Source organism: Podarcis liolepis (genome assembly GCF_965112155.1).
Source record: "Podarcis liolepis genome assembly, chromosome: 4".
In the NCBI taxonomy this organism is placed as follows: domain Eukaryota; kingdom Metazoa; phylum Chordata; class Lepidosauria; order Squamata; family Lacertidae; genus Podarcis; species Podarcis liolepis.
Genome location: NC_139558.1, coordinates 78,464,866 through 78,481,135, shown reverse-complemented (window position 1 = coordinate 78,481,135; position 16,270 = coordinate 78,464,866). Strand labels below are relative to the sequence as shown.

The 16,270-nt window shown below is 37.7% G+C and overlaps 1 protein-coding gene across 7 annotated transcripts in view; it reads left to right on the top strand.

The window, feature by feature from the left end:
• NBEA (neurobeachin) overlaps positions 1-16,270 on the top strand; it is a 356,767-nt gene that overhangs the window by 301,205 nt on the left and 39,292 nt on the right. For all 7 annotated transcript variants that reach the window (XM_083498846.1, XM_083498847.1, XM_083498848.1 and 4 more), the window contains 2 exons: positions 2,537-2,689; positions 8,481-8,648. In XM_083498846.1, the coding sequence (XP_083354972.1) occupies positions 2,537-2,689; positions 8,481-8,648 (321 nt within the window). The remainder of the gene's footprint in view (positions 1-2,536; positions 2,690-8,480; positions 8,649-16,270) is intronic.

Genomic DNA, 16,270 nt, shown 5'->3' with positions numbered 1-16,270 from the left:
AGATGCCAAATGTTGTAGTTTTGCTTAGCGTTTGGAAGGCATGTTGACCCTGTGGTTAGGCACTATCTTCAGGTAGGAAAAGATCTTATTCCTCCATCCCACCCCCTTTTATTCATGAGAGGTGAATTTCCATGTTTAAAATTAAACAGCGAAAGCTTACTATCCCAATCTAGATATAAAAAACCAACAACAAGCAATGGTTTGCTGTCATGAGAAGAAGTACGCCTACACCTCAGTCTTATACCTTCTCTCCTCCCTTCCAAACCAGGGGGAGAAAATAAGAAGCTTTTCATTATGCTTTACAACAAATATCAGTTGCAGTTTTGTCAAAAGCCATGTTTAGTTCTCAAAACAGAAAGCTCGCTTAAAAACTATAATGCACTGAAACTACTGTTCTGCCACATGTGAACAAAATGGCAAACTACTGTTTGTTGCAAACCACTTCTAATCTACTCCCTTTGTGGGGGGGGGGGCAGAAAGGATCCCGAGGCAAACACATGGTTGTTTTTATAAAAACAAACCGTTACATCTGAACTGGGTCAGTGTGTTTGCAGTGCTTAATTTTCAAATACAGGTATTAAAAGATGCCATATTTGACAAATTTGTGTAACAGCACAGAAAGGAAAATGCTGCCAAAAAGGGTTTATTTTTGCCTTTCTTGAAACATTGACCTTTCCCTGTAGTAATCAGTACAAAGCAAAAAATGAATACTAGTGGAATGATCCTTTAGCAAACACTCCACTTGAAAATGACCCTAACTTGACCATTTCATTTTTCACATTTGCTAGCACCTCCTCCCCCACCTCCTTTCAATTTGTATAATTTTGGCATCCAAAGAATAGAGTGCTCAAGAACTAATCTTCTCTAATGCTTCTCAAACATGTTACATTGCACTTGGACAAGAGTATGTCGATGTCAGAAAAGGTAGCTATGACAAAATGTCATTAAGGTGACAGATTGTAAATTAATATAGTTAATGGAGGTTCTTATAACTGAATGACCACCCCTTCTCCCCCAATATAAGGTGATTGTTGAATTAATGGATACCCAGGGATCAGATTTTTTGGGGAAAATGAGGAAACTGGCAGACATGGGGGTGGTGAGGGAAACAGCTTTAAAACCCTGCAGTGAATTACATTAGAAAACTGAAAACGTCTGTATTGGATTTTATTTCAGAGGGAGGCCATAAAATGGTGTACTCCTGGCAAAACATATTAAACTGAAATGTCATCTTTGAGGCTTATAGTATCCTATTATGTTAGTGTTAATAGTGGCCTTCTATAACACCAAGTTTTAAAGTTTAATTTTTCAGCAGCTTGAATTTATCCAAAGCTTGTAAATTAGAAAATGTAGTTTGGCATTTTTTACCTCATACAAAGACATAACACATGTAATACTATTAACAATACCTTTGGGTTTTAGCATAGCTATTAAAATAAACTAGAGATCATATTTAAAGACATAAAATGTCTGGTATAATATTCATTTTTGTCCTTTTAAAAGTTCCTGGTAGCTTTATTGCATTGTTCTTTATTTCAGAAGAAATAAAGAAGGCTAAGCTACTAAGACCACAGGAAAAGTAGCTGCTTATTAAGTAACAGAAATCTTAGTTATTTGAGCGGATATGAGAATTCAAGGGGGACAGGAAAGGTTCCATCTTGTGAAAAGTCACATAGAATTATCGGGTTGTTGTCCAGGAACTTTTAGTGTTCTGTAAACATTTCAGCTTCTGGAGTATGTACTTTAACAATAAGCAGGACATATCACATGGACACTGAAATTATAGTTTGGCAAGATCCATTAAATTTAGGCACTTTAAAGTCCCAGCTGTTTTTCTAGAAAACTTGAGCTAAAATCTCTCATGTGCTTACATCTCTCACATTCAAATAAACCCAAGTTTAATAGTATACACACTGCATAGTCCCTAGTCTTAATTATTTTAGGAACCTTGTAAGGTTGTAGAATGTGATATCTTTATTGAAAAGTTTTATTGTTGGCTAATTCTTTATACACCCTTATTATTGTACATTAGGGATGGGGAATCTGTGCTAGCCAGATGTTGATGGCCAACAGATCCCATTATTTCTGGTCATTGGCTGGTTCCCATGGGAGCTAGAGCCGAATAGGCTCTGCAGTACCACAGGTTCCCCATTCCTTCACACTTTGAAGTCTGGGAGTCCACAGGCAATCATGCTATTACCTGTGGAAATCTGTTGTTGTACACAATAAAAGGAAAGTTAGATCAAGCAGCAGCCTGGGTCAGGGTAAGGCAGCATCATATTCTGATATGCCTCTGCACACAGCAATATTTCTGATTATATTAGTTTATTTTAATGAAGGTTATCTAAGCAATGGCCTCTGTAGCAGAATGGAACTGAGACGGTTGCTGCATCTATTATTGAGTAATTAAATGATTTGTATTAAAAATTAACTTAAAGGTATAATAGCATTGAAAATTAAGCATAAGGACAAGGTTGCAAAAGTTCTTGAATAAATTCTGTCTACAGAAACAGTGTGTTTGTTTCTTCCACTACAGGAGTTAATTCCAGAGTTCTACTACCTACCAGAAATGTTTGTCAACAGTAACGGATATAACCTTGGAGTGAGAGAAGATGAAGTTGTTGTGAATGATGTTGAGCTTCCCCCTTGGGCAAAGAAGCCCGAAGACTTTGTGCGCATCAATAGGATGGTAAGAAGGCTTTTAGTTAAGCTTGAGTAACAAGTTCCATGATTTAACAAGCTGGCTCATCACTAGCTTTTCACCTCCGCAGGGCAGAAGTTGAAAATGGGAGGAAGAAAAAAGCAAATGGAAGAAGTGGTTGATTGTATCCACCCTATATTTGACAGCATATACATTTTATACAGTATATTTTATATACTTTCCCTTCAACAGGGATTCATAATGAATCCGTGATCACTGCTTGGATGCCCCTTGGATGCCACTCTGAACTTTCTAAATAAAGAACAGGAGATTAGTGTAATAAATAAAATAAAATCTGTTCTTTGCTCCCTAGAGGAAGGCTTTTAAGAACCACCAAAATGCTTAATTTTCTGAAAAGCCAAAGGTATATAGGAACATTGAAAGAGAGAAGTTAGTGCCTTGCAAAACTGATTCCTTTGAAAGGAATTAATTGATTACACTGGGATCAAGCATACTTTCCTAGCTGCTATCTTACACCATCTGAAACGATACACCATTATCATGTTTGTTGAATTTTATCTGTTTCAGATTAATGACTATATTTTTAACTCAAATATCTAAACGCTGAGTAGAAAGTACAATAGAAGAGACACTGCAGCAATAAAAAAGTAACCGATGCATTTAAAATCAGCTCAGTATCACCCTGCTTAGATTGAAAACTTGTATGATTAGTAGCATTTTATTTATATATTCGCTATTTTAAAAAATCTTAATTTGAATTTGTGGGCATTATTGTTTTAATAAGAATATTTAGAGATACTCATTAAGGTGCATTTCCATAACCCAGAGCTGCCCTCGCTCTGCAAAAATCAACACATATGAGAGGCTCTTCACCATCAGTCTACTTTGCACAGACGTGAATGTACAAGTGCAGTGAGTGTAGGAGCTGTTTGTGTAGTGTGTATGCTCATGCACACATGGCTGTGCTTTGGATATGACCACCACTGGCAGGTGATCCTTGTGGGCTGGGCATCTGAGCATTAATACAGCCATTGGGCTTAAAAACATCAGCAGCCACCCTCTGTTCTGCACTGGGCTGCACTGCAAGACATACCTAATATTCCCTTGGATACTGTTCATTTTGTTAATATCTACCTTCCCCCTCCCAATATAAAATAATTGCACTATTGAGGCAAGCCTAGTTTCACAGTGCAATGATTCGCATCTATGAATTGCTTCCCATTAAACATCCCATAGTATTTTAACAATAAAAACGAAAGAAAGAAAAGCAATTTCAATTCCAGTACAGGTACAAACAGGGATAAAAAAAAAATCACATGTAAAAACATCTTCTTGTTCTTTTCTTTCCCTTGGATGTCCTTTGTTTTCACACTAGAGAAGTTCATATTTCAACCGACTTGAAATGTTCTAAATGCAAAAAAGCATTCGCATCCCCCTGCTAACAACAACGGTTGTTGTTCCAAATAATAATAGCAACTGTTGTTGTCAGATACAATCTATCCGTGGTGCTTCATATGCTTGACCTAACAATAATGCAATAAAAGTCACATTAAATCCATTTTAAAGAGGGGGAAGGTACAAATGGAATGAATTTAACTGTAGAGTTACTTATTATAAATTTCATTACTTTTCTGTTATGAGCTGAAATGTTGATAACAGACCTAGGGAAAAATAGGTATAATTTAAGTACCATTACTAAATACAGAACATTTTTTTTAAAAGGTATAGTGCACACAACCCAATGTTTCCCAAGCCATTTGAAATATTCATTTGGGACCATTGTGATTTTGCAGACCATTGCATGTAAAATATAGCACATGTTGATGATTATTGACTCAGTACCCCATTCATAAATTAATCAGTCTGTAAATACACCCATCTAATTCAGGCTTAAACAGGTATCTGGCATTTTACTGGCAAGGAAGTGGGAGGATATTCTGTGTTTTATAAATATATGCTCTGAGAGAGAAATAGCCTTTCATTGAAAGAAATTCCTGTGAAAATTGGTCTCATTAGAAAGACTGGGGAAGTGATTAAGTCTGGTAACTTTTAGGAGATGTTTCAGTAGATTTTAAGAGCATTCAATTTATACATCAGTGATTGTTGGCCCAGTTTAATTTATCCATAGCAAGCTAGACTGATTACTACTGACATACCCATGAAACATTAATAAAGCATTGTGTTCAATGCTAACATGATTATGGTCTGACCTCAGTGATGTCACAGAGGACAGAAGCCGTAAGTGTCCCTGCTAACATTACCCTAATGCTAGGTTCATCAATCATAATCTACCAGTTTACAAAAACAGGGAAAAAAGCTTTCCACAGATGTGACTTCGTAGTCTTGCTGTGCTTTTTGATCCCAGCAGACTTGTGGTGGTCCTGAGAGCCAAAAATAGAACACATTCAGCCAACAAGCCAAGCATGTTAAATTGAGGCAGAAAACTGTAGCATGGAAAAATAGAGCACAGCCTGTATAATAAGCATTCTGTAATTTGAAGAGGCGATCTGCCACAATCCAAGATAAACTATAATAATATTTTGATTATTAAGCACAAAACATTGTAGTGCATTACAAATTATAACGCTGAGTGAAACATATAACACAAATTATACTTTTAGATTAAAAAAACCCTGTTTACTTGGTTTCTATGTTGCTTGGGGGAACAGGGATACAGCTTTCACACATTTGCAGATATATTACACCAGCACAAAAGCTGATGTCCACATTTCAGCAAATTACCTTCCCCCCAATTTGCCCCAAACAGCTATTTGTTTATTTATGTATTATATTCTTATCCCGCCTTTCCTCAGGGCAGCATTCAGCCCCCACTACTTTGTCTCCACAAAGCTATAGGTCAGACTGAGAGATGGTAAGCCAGTAAGCTTTGTGGCTGAGTGGAGTTTTGAACCCTGTCTCTGTGATCTTAGTATGACACTGTAACCATTATACCACACTGGCTCCCCATAGACCATGAAATCCATGGGTGTACGTGGAGGAGACAATGGGAACCATGTCCCTTCCTTAATCCTATGTTAATTTAATTTTGGCTGCACAGCTGGGTCTATGCAAGTTAGACGGTCCCAGTATTTTTCTGTTTGCAATAGTGTACCTGTATTGCATGGTTTACATAAAATTGACACAAATTGAAAGGATTGCACAGCATAAAATCCCCATCCAAAGGCATCCAGAATAAATGTACAGTGATACCTCGGGTTAAGAACTTAATTCATTCTGGAGGTCCGTTCTTAACCTGAAACTGTTCTTAACCTGAAGCACCACTTTAGCTAATGGGGCCTCCTGCTGCCGACGCGCCACCAGAGCACGATTTCTGTTCTCATCCTGAAGCAAAGTTCTTAACCCTAGGTACTATTTCTGGGTTAGCAGAGTCTGTAACATGAAGCGTCTGTAACCTGAAGCGTCTGTAACCTGAGGTACTACTGTAATTAGATGGCATTGTATTATCAGGTAAATGTGGTGGTGTACATAAATACTAAAGCATCTTGCAGATGAAGAAGTCACAACTCAACAAGGTGGTAAAAAGAGTATTTTCTCCAACTTCAGAGTTCTCTGTCTTGAGTTACCCTTGCTATAGAACGGTAAATATCCACAGTGCAGCTAATGAGGCTCTTTTACAATAAGTAGGCATAAAAATATTAATATGCAAATCTGTGGATATGACCAGGATCCCAAGTGTAACACTAACACATTATTGCAATATGGATATAATACCCCATTCACATATGCCTCATTTAGAGTGCCCAGCTCCTGGACCAAGTGTTCATCAGCAGAGGCATCACAGTTGACTATAACACCTTGCTTGACCTTATGATATGACTGCAACATCACAGTCATCTCCTACAAAAGTCAATTTTATTTTATTTTATTTTATTTTATTTTATTTGCAGCCTATGGGTGCCTCCACTGCTCGCTCAAATCCAGGATGTTTAGCCCATTTTCTGCTCAGTTGATGAATTGCCACAAGGCCTATATAATTCCACCTTGTGAAAGGCAGAGTGTTGGCTCACTGTACCCCACAGCAAGGACATGAGAGGGAGAAATCTGTGTTTCTCTGGCTGTAGTATGGCTAGCCATCCCTAGTATAGAACTGCAGCCTTTCAGAAGTCTATACATGTTCATTTAACGTGCATCCCACTATGTCTTGGACTTCACTTATGTACACCAGGAATGGGGAACCCTCCAGTTGTTGCTACAAATCCCATCAGCCCCAGTCAAGCATGGCCAAAAGTCAGGGATGATGGGAATTATAGTTAAGCAACATCTGGAGGGCTTAATGTTTCCCACACACTTACCTGGCAGTCAATTTAGTTGAACTCAGTGAAACTTACTTTTGCATAGATGTGGAGGATAGCACTGTTAATGTTTTAAGAGCTTTCTGTAAGTTTTTGGCCTGTGGGAGCTACTTTAAGAATACAATTCTTTTAACTGGTTTTCTCTTTAGTTGGTACCATTATTTTCAAAAGGTATTGAAAGATAAATTCACCCAGCTTTGAATTTAAACAGAACACTGGAAGTTATATTTCCACTGATAAGCTGGACCTAAGGCAATTTTATTGAAGTATTCTAAATAATTTCCATTTGAAGCCCCAGTACGTTCATGTTCTATGTATAGAATAGTTAATAAAATGTTTCAAATATTGGAAAAAAAAATGGCTGAGGCAGGAATAAAACATAAGAATTCAAAATCTTGCTGTCCACTGTGCACCTAAGTTCTCTGTTGTGATATTCATAACTGGATAATATTGGTACTGTTTAAAATTCTATATAAAAGTTTAAAGACTGACCGTATAATAAAGCAGTGCTTGGTTTACATACACAATCCCTGTCTTTAAGAGCAGGAAGACTGCATGTTGCCAGTTTGAAACAACACAAATGGAAAATTTTAATCTGCTACTGGAACAAAAGAGCCACAATCTTACAGCTTGATCTACAACCTAGTTAATCTGACATAGTAGATTTTAAGCTGATTTAGACCCATTGATTCAGCTGGCTGGTTTTGACAAATATTCTAATATGTTAATGCAAATTAAATGGATGACTAGGACATGGTGTTTGCTTCTTTTGTGGGATTTTATGGAAAAGTAAGAAACCACATCCCTAAATGTTATGATAAACATGCAATTGCTGCCTTTTTAATTTTAAAAATAGACAGGTTAGAAATCCATTAAATAACAAATAGGCATGGAAAATAGTTTATTTTTTGTATATACAGAGGTATTTAATAAATGCAAAAATAAACTTCCTGTAGAAACCCTGTAACAGTACTAATGGAATGTATCATACCAATAATAGTCTGTTTTGTGTGTATGTTTTATTATGCTGCTTCTATAGTTTGGTTTTACTCTTTGTTGCCTTAAAACACTCTCAGAAAAGGGGGTATATAAATCTTAAAAGAAAACAAAAGTGTGTTCCAACATTACTTTTTTTTTTACTTTTTTTACTTATTTCCATGTTGTCATGCCTTCTCACCAAGATCAGCAGCAATACAAAAGATACCAGAAATGCAATAACAGTAATCCATAAAAACAAATAAACATGCAAATAGCCTAAATGTAATTAAATAACTTTAAAAGCTCAAGAGAACAGGATGGTCTTCCCCTGTAGTATAAATAATAATAATAACAACAGCACCAGGTGAACATTTCTTGGGAGAAAGTTTCATGATTTGGGGGCCACCATGGAGAAGACCATCATAATATTCCATTTCCTTTTTTTGAATAAAATGATGAAATGCCGAATGAATGAATATAAAAGCTGAGAAACAAAATTTCTTTCATCCTCTCAATTTCATTACCAGGCTTTGGAAAGTGAATTTGTATCCTGCCAGCTTCATCAGTGGATTGATCTTATATTTGGCTACAAGCAACGAGGACCAGAAGCAGTACGAGCACTTAATGTTTTCCACTACCTGACATATGAAGGTTCTGTAAACCTTGACAGTATCACTGATCCTGTGCTCAGGGAGGTAGGTATTTCTGGCTCCCTGTTTACGGGCTACTAAGTTTCATTGCAAAATGCCTCCATATATTGCATTCTTCATTTGGAGCATAGGATATTTTTTATTCTTCCAAAGAACAGGCCAACCATATCAAATTCTGTAAACACTAATAAGAAATAAATGGAATAGATTAATGATCAAGGTACAAAGAATCATGGAAATGATTTTGGATGTTCCTTGGACTGTATCTATCTTACAAAATCCCTTGTTTCATAGCATACATTTCCAAATGTTTATGATACAGTTCCAGTGTTTATGATATGGGACAGAGGCTTGCATTGTATGTAGCTAAGGGCCTTTGAATATGCCTAAACTGACTTCTAGTAGCTAAACTGGGTGATGGGTTAGTTAAGGGATAGTTGACTTTGAGATGAACTGGGGAAACTGGGAATCTGTCTGCATTTTGAATTAGGTGGGTGTGGGAATAGCTTAGAAACTTGAATCCACTTTGAGGCAGTCTTTTTAAAAATCTCCCCCAAATAATTTCAAAGCCAGCTCTGAATGAACTCTGCAGGCAGTCTAAGTACTTCTTTGGATTTTGGTCAGTGCATTTAATTAATGAACAAGTTAAATTGACAGCACCATCCTATGCAGTAAGCTTACAGGGTCTTACATCTAGATAATTGTGTATAGGATTGCAAACTAAACTATACAGAACAATTCACTAAAATTATATATGATGTATATTTACTGACTATATGAACATATGGGTATCTAATGAATTACCGAGTAAAAGAGCTAAACTCCCTATCCATTCATAAATATGCCTATAATAATCATAATATCAAATGAGATTATTTTATTGGTTAACAAATGAAATGTTTAAAGAACAAAACAATACAAGGATTTCATTTTCTTTCTTTTGTGTTAGTTACTTGAGTGTTTGCCTCATACGGGATTTTTTTTAAGGTTTTTGGTTTATATAGGGCACACCTTATTCTTCCATGTTTTGTTTGCAGTCTTGTCAGCCCATCATAATAAAATAATTATTAAAAGATTACAGCTATGAGTATTAAAGCGTTCTCTGAAAGATTCAATTTGGTTGAAAAGTGTGAAGATGCAACAGCTGCAAGATGAGTGTTGCTGTGGTGAAGCTGCATACACAAGCTTCTTTGCCCCATGATATCTGCCATCTGTTGTATGCAAAACAAGTAATAATTTATACTTTGCCAAGCAATAGAATACTTGTGGCATTTTTTGATTGAATTTTAAAAACTGAAAACTTATATCTTGCTTAATTGCAACCTTTGCAAATATATTCCTTACATTATAAATGCTTTTAGGATATCTGTAAAGTTTATATGTGGTTTGATACATCATTTGATATTAGAAACCCCCTTCATAGTAATATGAGCTGATTTTATTCCATTTAGAGAAATGTAGGAAGACTGCTTTCTCTTTCTCTTTCATTTGTATTTAAAACTTTTGTTCCATTCACAATCATTAATAATCTGGGTACTAATACAATCCAAGAAATTGTAATAATAGTGAACGGTTGCACGGGAACTGGCACCCTGCATATGTACACTTGACCATACTTACTCTGGCTGATAGGAGTTGTAGTTTAAAGCATGTGGAGATAATTCAGTGGCCAAGTTGCTCTCTGGGGCAAGACAGTTTGAGCATATAACACGAACCCTGGCCCAAGTGCACAGGCTGCCAATTAATTTCTGGGCCCAATTCAAAGCACTGGTTTTGACCTATCAAGCCTTCTCCCCATATGAACAGACCCAGACCCTGAGCCTGAGATCATCATCTCTTCTTCGTCTGCCTCCTCTGTGAGAGGTTGGGAGGGTGGCAACACAGGAACGGGCCTTTTCTGCAGTGGCTCCTCGCTTGCGGAATGCTCTCCCAGGGAGACTCACCTGGCACCTTTGTTACATATCTTTAGGCACCAGGCAAAAACATTCCTCTTCTCCCAGGCCTTTGACTATTTATACAGTCTGTGGCCTTTTAAACTGGAGGGTTATTGTTTCATTTGTTATTTATTTTTGTGCTTTTATAATGTAAACCGCCCTCTGATTCTTGGATGAAGGATAAAAATTTAAGAAATAAATAAATACAATAGTAATTATAAGAATAATCAGAAATCCTTTTTTTAAAAAATGCATGTAGTTCACAACAGTTAATAATACCCACAACAGCACTGTGATGTCGACCACTATTATCTCATTCACATTCTCTTAATCACAAACACACCTTTGCATGGGCAAGTGAAAGTGCATAGGTCTGTTTAATCTTTAAGGATTCCTTGAATTTATTTGTTATTTATACCCTGCCCATCTGGCTGGATTTCCCCAGCCACTCTGGGTGGCTTCCAGCAGAATATTAAAATACAATAATTCATCACATATTAAAAGCTTCCCTAAACAGGACTGCCTTCAGATGTCTTCTAATAGTCAGGTAGTTGTTTATTTCTTGGACATCTGATGGGAGGGCATTCCACAGGGCAGGCGCCACTACCTAGAAGGTCCTCTGCCTGGTTCCCTGTGAGGGAACCACCAGAAGGCCCACGGCGCTGGACCTCAGTGTCCGGGCAGAACGATGAAGGTGAAGACGCTCCTTCAGGTATACTGCGCCATTTTGAAAATGGACACCCAACATGGAATTGTAGATATATCCTTGTAAGCCGTTTGTTATTACATTTGCAGCTACAGTCGTACCTCAGCTCCCAAACGCCTTGGGAGTCAAACATTCCAGCTCTGGAACAATAAAAAACCAGAAGTGAGAGCTCTGGTTTTTGAACATTCTTTCAGAAGCCAAACATCCAATGGGACTTCCACAGCTTCCGCTTGACTGCAGGAGCTTCTGGCAGCCAATCAGAAGCCGCGCTTTGCTTTTCGAACGTTTTGGAAGTCAAACAGACTTCCAGAATGGATTCTGTTTGACTTCCGAGGTACGACTGTATATGCAATTTACTAAGGTTTGGTGAAAACATATTAAGATGCAATAGCTGTACATGTGTTGCATTGCTTTTGGGACAGGTTATAAGTATAAAACCTTGTGCTTGTGTTCAATTCCCGTATTATTTGGTTGAGGGAAAGCTACAAAGAAGTGAAAGCAATTCAGACACATCTACAAGAATATTGTGCTTATGCTTGTTTTTGAATACTTTACTAGTTTTAATAGGGTTTTAAATATACAGTCATACCTTGGGTTACAGATGCTTCAGGGTTTTTTTGGCGTTTTTTCGGGTTGCAGACTACCAAAACCCGGAAGAACCAGAACGAGCTACTTCCTGATTTTGGCGGTTGCGCATGCGCAGAAGCGCCAAATCGCAACTCACACGTGTGCAGACGCGGGTTGCGAATGCTGTGGATTGCGAATGTGCATCCTACATGGATCATGTTCGCAACCTGAGCGTCCACTGTATATGTAGCACTGTATTAGAAGAAACAATGGATCAAACCTCTTAGCTACACCAGTGTCCATTCTGTTAGCTACACCATTGCCCCATTCAAGTAATTGTTCTGGGAGAGAGAGCTCTGAAGCACAGTGTCCTTCCTAGAATGGCTGCCCTTTGATTTCAAGACAGTGTGCATTCCTCTATGGATTTTTTTTATAATTTCCCCTTTAAAATCCACACAGAAATGGGATGGGACACAACTTTGTTCCTCATACAGAGCTGGAAAGAAGCTTTCATGAGTATGCCCATCCCTATTATACATGCACAGATCTCTGATAGGCCAGATTAACGTTTATCCTTCTTTTCATTAAGACTTGCACCATATTCCAAATGCAGAACTCAGTCCAAACAAAGTAACTTCTGCTAGTGTCAAACCTTTATTCATAGTGTAGTGTAGTGTGATTGTATTTTATTGGGGGGGGGGCAATTGTCAGTGTGAAAACAAATGGAAAATGTTGCAAGGTGTAGTTTCGGTATATCACATTTTCAGGCATGCCTATCAATGGTTTCTTTTCTTTCCACCCTCAAAAACGGAGAAATTTAGTAAAGCAAAATCTAGAAATTTAATGAACAGCTCAAGGATATTGATTCATTCTTCCTTGACAGGTGAAATCATGGTTGCAGCACTAACCACAGCAATTATTGCATTAAAATGTCAAGAAATTAGAGGTCAGAATAAGAGATAATTTTCTTCCTTGTGTCAGATTAAAAATTGACATTCTTTGACAGCACAGGATCTCTAGCTGAGAAAATTATGACAGCTTAACTCATCTTGCACTTGTAAAGCAGTAATTGATAATGAACTTTACCATGACAGCCTTCTCCTGTGGAGAAACATGACAGAACATCCCTGGTACAAAGCCTGTATCTCTTTTTAATATGTAAACAGCAGTTATATTGGACTCTAGATGTTATTTGGAATTGTCTTTACTGTTGGTGTACATCATAATCCAAACCTATTATTCCAGACTTTTTTAGCTGTCTTCCAAGACTTGTGTTAAGGGTACTCATTCACAGAACAAAGGCATTTAAAACTTATTATCCCTCCAAAACCCATTTCTATATGTTTTTCCTATTATTTCATTTCAATACCTTACAGCTTAAAAAAAGATAATTTTTGTCATGTGCTTTTCACACTCTCACATATAGAAATGTGACCCTCTGCAGCTGTAAAGATTGATTGTTTATTTGTGTTCAAATCATTTCGGGTGTCCTGTTGAATATAAAATAGCATGAGGTACGCTGAATATTTGCTTATATTTGCTGTTTTCCTGTGTACCTGTTCTTTAAAACCCAGTTTTTACAAACTGGGCTTCAAGAAATTGGGTCACTTTTGCAAATGTTATGCCTGTTCCTACAATACCGTTCCTACAAATTGTGGTATGTGTTTTTCTAGAAAAACCAGACATGACGTTTGTTTACACAAAACTAATTTAACACAGTGATGTGAATACATAAGTAATGGTTTATTACTTCTGCACAAGTTAAAATTAGAGAGGCTAAATGGCACTAGTTGGTTTGATCTCCCAAATGTAATTAAATTTGTCAGACGCAACATTGAAAACAGACTTTTTGTGTACACTTACAAGAAGTCAGGATTTCAAGTACATTGTTTATTTTATTTACTTATTCTTATTTCAAATATTTGCCAACCCCCTCATCTATGTTTGTTAGATGCAGTCTGTTTATCCTTAGTAATGTTTTTAAAAGCTAGTGAAGGGTTATATTGGACAATTGCTCTTTGTATTATACCTCTGGGCTGTCTTATTCATATTCAATTCTACATATTACAAGCCTGTGCTGTACAATTTCAAAACATGGTATGGTGCAGATTCAGTCAAAATAGCTATCTGGAGCCAAAAGTGTAAGTTTGCGCAAAACCAGGCACTGATAAGTTCATGACACAACTGACCAGGCAGTTCTCCTGCACAAGCCCACAATGAAATGAGCTTGCCTCTGCACAACTTCCATATCTTTAAATGGGCCTTTGCAGAAGAACTTCCTAGTGACATATGTGTCACATTTCAAGCAGTTGCCTGTCAAAAGACCTCATCTTACTGACAACACACATGGCCAATTGGAAAAAAAAAATCAGTAAATGAATAGCATTTGACAGTTGGTTTCTATGACCAATTCCTAAACCTTAAAAACTAGTTCTCCTGTCAGCTAGCAGAGCATATGGCCTATTCAACATTTATTTCTTTTGAAAGTGTTTGATATCCAGCATATTTAAATTATTTTAAGTGGCATCATAATGTTTTGGTCTTGACGTTTTTGCCGTCACCCTCATTTCTGGGTTCAAGTTTTTAGATGTTATTTTCTTCTCTTATCTCTTTCTTTGATCTGACAGGAATAACAAATCATCCCTCAGGATCGGCAATAGTGAAATATGCCCACTGGAAGCATAGTTTTTACTTTTTCTTCCCCTTGCTGAAAAACTCTATGCTGCTACAGGGGGTTGACATGATAGGGCTGTCAAGACCCAACAAGACAGATATATCTTTAACAAAATAGACGGAATGCTAGCCTTACATAGTGGCTAGTAAGGCCTAGAAACATATATGTGGAAAATATCAACACTCATTCATAAAAAGACAATGCAATATTTAACAGGCAGGAGACCTATGTTGTATTAATTGTTAAGAAAGCTATTCACATTTTGAATTCACATATTTGATCCTCCTGACTTACAATCACTTTTCTTAATCTGACAGGAATATCAAAATTCATCCCTCTAGATCTCCTTTGATCTAATTGTATCTACAGAATTGATCACTTAAATGTTAGTTCCCACATGTCTCAATATACAGAGACTAGCTTTCTCCCACATAATAGTGGTTCTACGAAGAATTTATGGATAATTGTGAAGAATTTACAAGACCAGAAGTTCTCTCCTTAAGTGGAGGACAGCTAGCAGTGGTGAAAAGTCCCCTGTTCCAGGCCCAGGCAAGCAATCTCTTCATTACCTGAGGAGGTGGGCCCACCCACCTCAAACCCCACACAACTTTCAGTCTATATAGTAGGCAGGCAAACTCCAGCAAAGATCCTACATCAGAAGATCCCAGCACAGATAAAGCAACTAGCAGCATTAGCCGTGGCAGCCAACTCTTCCAGTTTTAGAACTGTGCAGAGAAGGACTTGTCTTAGCATACAAGCTTGCAGACCGGCAGGGAAGAGAAATAGCTCCTCATGGTACCATCCTTTCCCCACCCAACCAACTGGTGAGCAGTTCATCCTATCCCTACTGCCACACAAGCACCATCACAGAAACACATTGGCTGACTGAGCACTCATGCTGCTCTCACAGCAGAAATTATTGTATACATGGTCACTAGCACTGCTTAGATTGAGGTGGTGAACCTCTGACCCACAAGCCTAATGCCAAGACTTCCCATTTGGTCTGCACAGCCATGCTGGCCAAATCACGGCCACCTACTCTACACCTGTCATCAGACATGGCATTAAGCGTGAGGCAGACAAAGGTGAGGTCTGGCCAAATGGGGCTTGGCAGCTGCTGCCAGTTGTGCAGCACTTCCCAAATGCCTGATTGTCAAGCGCTTTGGAAGCACTGTCCAAATGACATTTAGCAAGCTGTGTGCTCAGCACTTCTCTCACTGATGCTATGGCAGTGGTTTCCTGCATCAAAAGGGGGGTGGACTAGATAGCTGTTGAGATCCCTTCAGGCTCTGTGACTCTGTGACCCATCACTTCATCTTCTGGCCGCAAATTCCACAAGTCAGTTATGAGCAATGGAAAGTCCTCTCTTTTGTGGTCCCTGATCCTCTTTTCTAGGAATTTCGTTAGGGACCTACACTCCAGTATATTGTATTAACACCTGCCATGTCCCTGTAGATATTTATCTATTCAAATATGACTCCACATTTTTATTTCTTATATATTCACCTGGGACCGTTGTTTTAAATTGTTTTTTGGGTTTTTTTGTAGACAATAAGGCCTGTACATACTCCAGTGCTGTTATGTTTTCCCCATCTGCAATTTGAAAAGTAGGAGGAATGCCATTTGTGAAAGCTGCTTCTTTCTTTTATTTGCCAGTACATTCTGTTTACAGGTAGTAATTTTTGCACTTCAGAAATTAGTAGCAAGCATTTTAGCATTGATTTTAAAGTAGTATTTTACTGTAGGGAAGAAGAATGAGAATTACCTGACTGCTGTTTATAGCAGA